This window comes from Octopus bimaculoides, chromosome 1, assembly GCF_046866305.1.
Source record: "Octopus bimaculoides isolate indiv1 chromosome 1, ASM4686630v1, whole genome shotgun sequence".
NCBI lineage: Eukaryota > Metazoa > Mollusca > Cephalopoda > Octopoda > Octopodidae > Octopus > Octopus bimaculoides.
In genome coordinates, this window is record NC_142928.1 from 183,245,273 (window position 1) to 183,255,440 (window position 10,168).

At 38.4% G+C, this 10,168-nt stretch overlaps 1 protein-coding gene across 4 annotated transcripts in view; it reads left to right on the forward strand.

Moving 5' to 3' along the window:
- Positions 1-423: 423 nt before the first annotated feature.
- Positions 424-10,168, forward strand: part of LOC106871744 (ATP-dependent RNA helicase DDX42) — a 48,766-nt gene continuing 39,021 nt past the window's right edge. For 2 of the 4 annotated variants that reach the window (XM_014918369.3, XM_089363549.1), the window contains exons 1-4: positions 424-501; positions 5,595-5,642; positions 7,824-7,903; positions 9,639-9,855. In XM_014918369.3, coding sequence (XP_014773855.1) covers positions 7,846-7,903; positions 9,639-9,855 — 275 coding nt within the window. In that variant the 5' untranslated portion in view covers positions 424-501; positions 5,595-5,642; positions 7,824-7,845. The remainder of the gene's footprint in view (positions 502-5,594; positions 5,643-7,823; positions 7,904-9,638; positions 9,856-10,168) is intronic. The other 2 variants (XM_014918386.3, XM_089363560.1) reach the window with 1 other exon arrangement.

A 10,168-nucleotide genomic window follows, 5' to 3' on the forward strand; every position in this document is an offset into this window, starting at 1 on the left:
TTTGGAGCAGCGGGCCGCACTACAAAAAGAAAATTCAAGGTAATTTTTGTTTAGACATGCCTTTCAGAAAATCTCGTAAACCATAGTTTGCCCACGACTGTATTAAACCTTCATCAATATTCTTTAGTCCCACGTAAGTCTTGATTGAGAAAGATCAATGATCAAAAGTATTCCAGCTATGGCAATCCGTTCACAAAGACCACATTGTCTATTATGTTATTCCTTTTCAAAGACAGCCGGGTGTGATTTAAAGAACATTTAGTTACTTTAGTCGAGCTGTCAGTATTAGAAGCTCCGCATCCGAAGCTCATTAACTGATTTTATTTGTCCCGACAGCAGAATTCACTCGAAAACACGAATGAATGGAACAAAAACTGGGAGAGAACTCTCTTTTAACTCTTTCAAAAAAAGAGCCCGAAAGTTGTATCAAAATGGCGCAGTAACTCTACAGTCTCTCTGGCGGCCGAACATACAACATTTGTGTTGCATATAAATATTCCGGTGAGCTTTTCCACTTTATTTATTTTACAGTGATTTACAAATCCACCTCCTTGTAAAGCTACAGATGACACTGTATATAATAATGGCATTTATCAAGAAATATTGTGGTTATTTTAGCTATGTATCGTTGTGTCACTTGAGATTGTAGCGTGTATAAAGCAGTCTCTTCAACATTTCTTGTTAATCTATTTCTGTCTCACCTATCAGCATGTATCAACAGTACATTTTAATAAAAAAATATATTAGCTTGCTTTAAAATTTCAACTTCCTCTCGTTAGTATTTAATTAATAATAGTGCCGAATGTATGCGTGTATAGAATTCAATTGACTTCGGTATATTGCGTTATGTATGTCTATAAATATCGATTACCTTTATTTTGTATCTAATCATTTGCTACTTTTGATATTTTTTGCGAGATAAATACTTTTTACATTATGTGAACGACTAGAAATCTAATTTTATTAGAAGCGCAACTTATCTTTTTTCTTTATTTTGGTAATATTTCTTAATTTTTTTCCGAGAAAAGATGTTCCATCTTCTTAATTTATATTAATGCTATATCTATAACATTACTTGAATATTTATCACTTTCAAGGGTAATAAAAAAAAAATATTTATTTCTATTTTAAATCCAGAAAAAAATGTACAAATTCCTAAGCGTGAATGTGGAGGATAAACTGTGCCTTCTGTTACAAGATCCAATGTCTTATTTATAAACGGTGCCAATTCTGCTACCGTCTAAACTCAAGTTTTTTTTTTATATGGAGAAATATTTTTTCTTAATATGAAATAAATAGATTCTTGTAATTTAAATAGCGTAAATTAATCAAATAATTCAATAACAGCATTTTTAAATACGTTGTTTATAACCCTGTATTAGCTTCCATCGAGCTGACCTCTGGTCAAAGGTACTCCAGCTTTGACTATCCCGTCTTTCATTCAGACAGTGTATCTAGGACTACATCATCAGTTGTATACTTTTTAGAAAGACTAAGAGTGTCATAAGTAGATTTGACCGATACTTTTAACAGATCGAACGGCCTCTTAAAAGCTTCCTTGGTTCACATATTGATAAGATTCTCTTCGGCTCAGGCGGTTACCACTGGAACTAAGTAAAATAAATTAAAAAAAAAGAACAACAAAAAACAATTCGGTCTTAATATTTTTTCATAAAACAATGAATTAGAAGCATTTTAAAAGAACTTATTTTTTACGTTAGAAGTATTTTAAAGCGCCCCCCTCTTTTTTTTTTAACCTGAAGTGAAATAGTTCAAAGTAACATATTAAGTGATAGTAAAACTATTTTTTCGACTCAATCGTAGGTTGTTTTGTTCGCAATCAGGTCAACTCAGATCAATGAGATCTATGATCAAAGACAGTTCAACTTGTACCATCTCGTCTTTTAAGGGATTATCTAGTTCTACATTATCTAAACATGTACTCCCCATTTTAAGACGGAAGGCTGCGACTTATTTGAGGAAAATTTGGGTAGAGGCTCCGAGTACTGTATTTAAGCCTTGTGATTTAATGTAGCTGGAAAAATAAACACTATTTTTATTGTTTAAAATGCCGCTAAACTGTAATTACGCTTCATATAGGACATTGCGTCAAAAAGTTATTTTACTACGTTTAAATAAGAATGTACCTGAATAATACATACGCACGTACGTTACATGACATCAGTCTTGCACTATGGAACATCGTATTTGTCAGCTGTTGATTGGAGTTCGCTACGATTTCTATATCCCCCGACTGTCCCACGCTCATACCAACGAATGTCGAACAGCATTGATGATACTAAAGAATAGCCGGGCTCTTTAGGCCTACTTTGTAGCACGCTTTCTCTCTCGATTGTATGTGTGCGTGTGAGATTAAACAAACTCCAGAGAGACTAGTACTGGTCTGCATCGGCGAGGCTTGTGATAAGTAATGAAATCGATAAAAGGAGAATAGAGTGAACTTGCCATGGGGAGTGGAAAATCTAACGTTTCAGATAGTCCTTCATCAGCGAAAAGTTGACAGAAATTAATTTCTCCTCAAATTTGTGCTGAAGTGTGACTTTGTCCCCAAAATTGGATTTTCTACTCTCTATGGCAAGTTCACTGTACTCTTTTTATTGATTTCATTATCATCATCATCATCATCGTCGTCGTTTAACGTCCGCTTTCCATGCTAGCATGGGTTGGACGATTGACTGAGGACTGGTGAAACCGGATGGCAACACCAGGCTCCAGTCTGATTTGGCAGAGTTTCTACAGCTGGATGCCCTTCCTAACGCCAACCACTCAGAGAGTGTAGTGGGTGCTTTTACGTGTCACCCGCACGAAAACGGCCACGCTCGAAATGGTGTCTTTTATGTGCCACCCGCACAAGCCAGTCCAGGTGCACTGGCAACGATATATATATATATATATATTAATAGTTATTGCGAAGCCAACATGGCAGTCCAAAAAATAGGACGAATGCTGCCATTGATTAGCTCCAAGAGGCCATCACCTCTAGCTAGCTATGTGACACACGAACCTGTGTCCATTATAACCTTCGGACAGGGGAGGTTAGCCGCTTCCCCTTGCTGGTCTGGCACCTACAGACTAGTTTCAGGGTGTTTGCCTCTTATCAATGTAGAGCAGCCGATCCCAGCAGGCGTCGCTTAAAAGACATGTTAGGATTTACAATGAGCAGAACTTACTTGCAGGTATTGGTAGTGCAAATCAGAGGTGCAATCTGTGTGGGTGTTTTTTCAAAACACTGTCTGGTTTAAAAAGCCACATCAGACGCCATGAACGGGCTAAGGTGTAGGTGCAGGAGGTGGTCAAACTCTGTGTAAGGAGTAGACAACCACTATATATATACATATACATACATGCATACAAATGACGGGGTGCTGAGAAGTTTCTGGTTTTAAGGGTATCACAAAAGGCCTGGCTGGAGGCCCAACTTTCTGAGTTCTTTTACAGGGCTTAGGAAAACTGAAGGACCACTGCAATCAATGTGTGAATCTGAGGCAGGGATATGTTTAACAAAATCATAATTAACTGATCCTCGTGTATTTTCTTTTACCTGAAGCCAGGAACTTCTCAGCATATCCCGTGTATGTTTATATATATATATATATATATATATATATATATATGTGTGTGTGTGTATGTCACATAACTGGCACCCATGTCAGTGGCATGTAAAAAACACCTTTCAAGTGTTGGGCCTCAGAGGGGCAAAATGGGTGAGTTCCTTTCAAGTGTTGGGCCTCACAGAGGCAAAGTAGCTGAACACCTTTCAAGTGTTGGGCCTCAGAGGGGCAAAATGGGTGAGTTCCTTTCAAGTGTTGGGCCTCACAGGCAAAGTAGCTGAACACCTTTCAAGTGTTGGGCCTCAGAGGGGCAAAATGGGTGAGTTCCTTTCAAGTGTTGGGCCTCACAGAGGCAAAGTAGCTGAACACCTTTCAAGTGTTGGGCCTCAGAGGGGCAAAATGGGTGAGTTCCTTTCAAGCATTGGGCCTCACAGGCAAAGTAGCTGAACACCTTTCAAGTGTTGGGCCTCAGAGGGGCAAAATGGGTGAGTTCCTTTCAAGCATTGGGCCTCACAGGCAAAGTAGCTGAACACCTTTCAAGTGTTGGGCCTCAGAGGGGCAAAATGGGTGAGTTTCTTTCAAGTGTTGGGCCTCACAAAGGCAAAGTAGCTGAACACCTTTCAAGTGTTGGGCCTCAGAGGGGCAAAATGGGTGAGTTCCTTTCAAGCATTGGGCCTCACAGGCAAAGTAGCTGAACACCTTTCAAGTGTTGGGCCTCAGAGGGGCAAAATGGGTGAGTTCCTTTCAAGCATTGGGCCTCACAGGCAAAGTAGCTGAACACCTTTCAAGTGTTGGGCCTCAGAGGGGCAAAATGGGTGAGTTCCTTTCAAGCGTTGGGCCTCACAGGCAAAGTAGCTGAACACCTTTCAAGTGTTGGGCCTCAGAGGGGCAAAATGGGTGAGTTCCTTTCAAGCATTGGGCCTCACAGAGGCAAAGTAGCTGAACACCTTTCAAGTGTTGGGCCTCAGAGGGGCAAAATGGGTGAGTTCCTTTCAAGCGTTGGGCCTCACAGAAGCAAAGTGGCTGAGTTCCTTTCAAGTGTTGGATCTCACAGAAGCAATGACTGAGACTTTTGGCATTATGTTGTGTTTGAGTAGAAGACTCATCAAGCCGAGCAAAATTGCTGCCCTGGCAGATACCAGTGTCATGCAAATGGTACCCGTGTTGGTGGCATGTAAAAGCACCCATTACACTCTTGGAGTGGTTGATGCTAAGAAGGGTATCCAGCTATAGAAAACCATGCCAAATCAGACTGGAGTCTCATGCAGCCTTCCAGCATGCCAGCCCTAGTCAAACCGTCCAACCCATGCCAGCATGGACAATGGACATTAAATGATGATGGTGTGTGTGTGTGCCAAAAGTCATGCACCAAAAGATTTGACATTTTATTTATATTACATTATTATTATTATTATTATTATTCATTTTGTTCATCATGTACAATTACGTGTGTATTCATTATTTATTTCATTCACTTTTAGAAAAATCGAAAATATGTCTTTGGATAATTACTGAGTGTGTTGAACTTTTGTGTGTGACTTCCGACCCATCCTGTATATATATGACATGACACCCCTGATAAACTGTATTTATATATAGTTTATATATTATGCATTCTGTTGTATTATTTTAATGAATGTGTTGTCCTACTTCTTTTGTCTCTATACATCAATTTTCTTTTATGGAAAAATAATTCCACAATGAGCTGTTTTTGGAAAAAGATTGCATGTGATGTTTCGGTTGAATGAGGTGGTACATGTAACTAGAAATAGGAAGAGGAAGGAACCACTGGCAGCTGTTTCACTGGAGTAGTAAATGATGTAGTCATGATGGACGAGTGATTACTTGAGATGGATGTTCAAAGAAGAATGCTGCTGATTTAGAGTAAGCATTTTCTTACAGAAATTGTAGAAATAGACCCCAGAATGGTCTTTGGTCTTTTAATTTTTGCAATGAAGGCCTAAGGGCTGAAGCATAAATTGAAAACTTATGACAAATGTTACATGTTATTTTTGTTGTTAGATCTATGATCAAAAGTGTTCAAGCCGTGAAAATCCTGTCTTCTTAGGGGTATGTAAGGATTAAACTTTTCCTTTTCTTATTTAAGATGTTGGGGTGTTTGTTTCTCAGTTTGTTTAACTCTTTAACTGCAAAATTAAATTTCATGGTTATTCCTGTAACGATGTTAAATATCTACCAAAAAATAAAATTGGTATTTTCTGCAGGTCCTGTTGCTTCGATAAACTTGATATATCTCAACAAAAAAATAGTTCCAAACATGCCATTCCCTAACAAAAGATTGATTTGTGTCTAAAACAGGTTTTGCAGTTAAGAGTAATGAAATTTTGTGTGGATGTATCTGATTTCCATAGTAAGATGGTTAATGTCTTTCATGCAAGCATGGGTTTAGATGGGACAGCAGGATATTAAATGACGATGTTGATGCTCTTCCTTATCCGCTTTTCAAGTAAAGGATTTATGTTTTTATTCCCTAAGTGCTTCAAAAGTACAGAGCAACTGGTCATAATGTCAACAAGGATTGTAAATATAATTTACTATTTCACTCAAGCATGAATGCAGAATCATTAGTGCATCGTAAAAAAAATGGTAATTACACACACACACACATGCACATATATATAGGTGCAAATCTAGCTGTGGGATTAACCAACTTCATTCCTAACCATACGGTTTCAAGCTTAGTCTCATTTTATGGCACCTTAGGCAAGTATCTTCCACTCTTGCCCCAGGCTGACCAAATCTTTGTAAGGGAATTTGGTAAATGGAGACTGAAAGAAACTTGTCGTATATATATATATATGTGGTTGTGTGTACTCTTGTCTTGTGATGGTTGTAAAAGAGTATCACCATCATATAAATGAGGGTTGGGGACAGGAAGAGCATCAAACTAGAAAATTTGCCTCAAAAATTTTCAGCTAACTCTTGCAGGCATGTGTAGACATAGTTGAGTGGTGAAGAACTCTGTTTATCAACCATGTAATTCCAAGTTCAGTCACACTGTGTGGCACCTTGGGCAAGTGTCTTCTACTATAGCTCTGATCCAACCAATGCCAAGTAAAGGAATTTCATAGACAGAAACTGAAAGAAACTCACTGCATATGTTTTTAAGTGTGAGACTGTGTCTGTTAATATTTGCAACCTACCCTAATCTGTGGCTACAAATGGTGATGTAATTTTTGTCACTGGACTGCAACCAGCAGCATTTGCTGACATCTCATGTTAACAACTCAACCTCTAATTCTGAACCTTTGAATTTCTCTGGAATAAAAAATCCTTTAGTTGAAAAACAAGGAAAGTTAGCAACAGGAAGAGCATCCAACCAGCCTTTTGTTGACAAATACTGTGCAAGTGAAATTAGTAGATATTTTTGTGTACCAGTGTAAAGCAGACAACAAATCAAGGCCCTTTATGCCCAGAAGGTAAAACTTAGGCATTTAATAAATAGTGATTGCAAAAATAAGCACCAGAAGGAAATAAATACTGGGGTTGATATCCTCAATGAAAACTTTTGAATATACTGGGATAACTCTTGAATGTAGTTTCCTCATCATGGCCATAATTCCACTACTGACTGTTGTAAATGAATAAAGGAAGAGAATATATTATGGCTAGCTGTCATCATCATCATCGTCGTCGTTTAATGTCCGCTTTCCATGCTAGCATGGGTTGGATGATTTGACTGAGGACTGGTGGACCAGGAGGCGACACCAGGCTCCAATCTGATTTGGCAGAGTTTCTACAGCTGGATGCCCTTCCTAACGCCAACCACTCCGAGAGTTTTGTTAAAAAGTTTGCTTTGCAACATTGTGGTTTAGCTTTCAGTCCCACTGCATGGCACTTTGGGTAAGTGGCCTTTTCTATAGCCCTGGGCCAACCAAAGTCTTGTAAATGGATTTAGTAGATGGAAATTGAAAGAAGCCCATTGTGTACATATATGTGTGCGCGTATGTCTCCTTCCCTTGACTTGGTGTGTCAATTAAAAACGAGCATCACTGTCATAAAAGCACTGCCCTTTGTTTCCAATCTTCCATGGAAACATATCTGGCTATGAGGAAATATTATCTAACTTGGAAACAGAAAGGGTATCTGACTATAAAAAACCTGCTTCAACCAATTCCATTTGACCTGTGCAAGTATGGAACACTGATATTGGTGTATGTGTGTGTGTGTGTGTGTTTGCATGTTTAGATATAATTTGAAAATATCTTTTAAGTTCTGTTTTTTAATAAGGAAAGAACAACACTTGAAAGTCATGGATAGAAGACGCTACTTGAACTTTTCCAAGTCTGATGGGAAATCTGATGTTTCTGGTAAGTGTACTTTGAATATATGATAATTATTGTTAATGATTTTGATTATTTTTGGCTGTGAGTTGACAAAAATTAGCAACGTTGCCTCTGTTCACTTTAGTGGAATTTTTACTTGTATCTAGTTTTTTTTTTCATCCTTTTTATTCCTGGCTCCCAACATATTTCCTACCCAAACACAAGTAGTCATGTTTTGTCAGTCACTGAAGAATAAGGTTTAACACATGACCTATGTTATTGTTGTTGTCTAGACCCAAGTTAAGCAGATCTTTGATCAGAGGCCACAACTAGTCTAGCCTTGACCATTCTTTATTTTCAGCTACAGTTTATCTCGGACTGTATTCAGCTAGGTGCCCTGCCTGTGACCAGAGATTGAATTGCCAAGAATCTTCAGTTCCTTCTATCCTGTGCTGCATGCATACAATCAACCAGGCTCTTGTTTCTAGTCCATTCTCTTATCTTCAGCCTACAAATATCTTTGATTACCTCTTGCTCTCTTCCCCTCAACACTCCCTGTTGAGATGATCTTGGGCAATGACTTTTCCGAAAGTGCAGGGATGATTTGAAAGAGAGGTTTGGCTGCTATTTCAAACAGGTTGAACAACTACATAGAGGCTCACTCATTGTCTTATATGTATTTATATAGTGTTTGTATGTATATATACTAAAACTATTTATATGGGGTGTATATATTCATGCATATACTATTTATATGGGGTGTATATATTCATGCATATACTATTTATATGGGGTGTATATATATATATATATATATAGTCATGTATGGTTTGTTGTTTCTACTTAACCTCGGTCAGCCTCAATCATGCAAACTTATGATCACAGACATTCCAGCTAAGACTGTCCTATTTTCCTTTGCAGAAATGGTATTATATGTGTGTAACTGGTAAGGGGTGTTTGAGGGAGATTTTGTTTCTATTTTTAGCCAATCAAGTGACCATAACATAGTGGACACCCTCCATCTTCCTTGGCTAGTCTTCCAAGTTGTTGCAATTAGCTTGCAGCAATTCTACTTCAGAGCTACTTATTGTGGAAACTCAAACTTAGCTGATGTCTTTTTTCTTGCATCAGTAGCAACATCTCTGTCTCTGTCTCTGTCTCTGTCTCTCTCTCTCTCTCTCTCTCTCTCTCTCATTCATTCAATCACTCACTCTCTTTAACTCCATTCTTTCTTTTCCTCGCTCCCCCCCCACCAACTCTACTACTGCTCTTCTCCTCTTCTTCTTCACCTTTATCATATCTAATTTTCACTGCTAATTTGTAACCAACATGTTAATCACTAATTGAGATGTTATCATTCACTTGAGCTAGTCTTTCTGATTGAATCACCATGGTACCTGAATTCAGCTGTTTCTACTCAGCCATTGTCATGGTGACAATGGTTTTCTTTCCTCATGTTCTCCATTGGTTCAGAGGAGCTAGAGGCAAATGCCTGTCTTCTTTAAGATGGGGAAAGGGATCTGGCCATAGAAAATGTGCCTCAATGAATTTTGCCTGACACATGCAAATGTGGAAAAGTGAGTCTTAAGATGACGATGATGGCAGTGGCATCATCATCATCATCATCATCATTATCAACATTGTTTTAATGTCCAATTTAATAACCTTGCTTGCTTGGTAAGTAAACTTCTCACCCACACAGCTATACATGTACCTGTGACATCATCATCACTATTGTTATTATCATTTGCTTTTTTCACTTTTTCTTTTTCTTTTACAGGTTCTAATTCTCTGAAATTCAATAAAGGAGGTGATGGACGTCCTCGAGGCTTTGGCTTTCAGGGGTTTGCTATTAATAAGAAGCCTGCAGAACCCCAAAATGTTAAACCACCTGGAACTGAAACTCTTGGTTTTACACCTGGCAGTACACTTTTTCCTGGCAGATCATACGGTTTTCATACAAACATTGGAAAGAAAAGAGTAAAAAGTGAAGAAGAGTAAGTTTATTATTGAATATTGTTGTCATTCTTTGAAGGAACCAAACCAAATTTGGTTAATTGATTAATCAGAATCATTTTAAGATTGTGTTCTTGATCTATTTCTTGTTTGTTTTCACATCCAGTTATCTCTGCCTCCCCTTGTTGGAATTATATTGTTTATATTTTAAATTACATAGGCGCAGGAGTGGCTGTGTGGTAAGTAGCTTGCTTGCCAACCACATGGTCCCGGGTTCAGTCCCACTGCGTGGCACCTTGGGCAAGTGTCTTCTACTATAGCCTCGGGCCGACCAAAGCCTTGAGTGGATTTGGT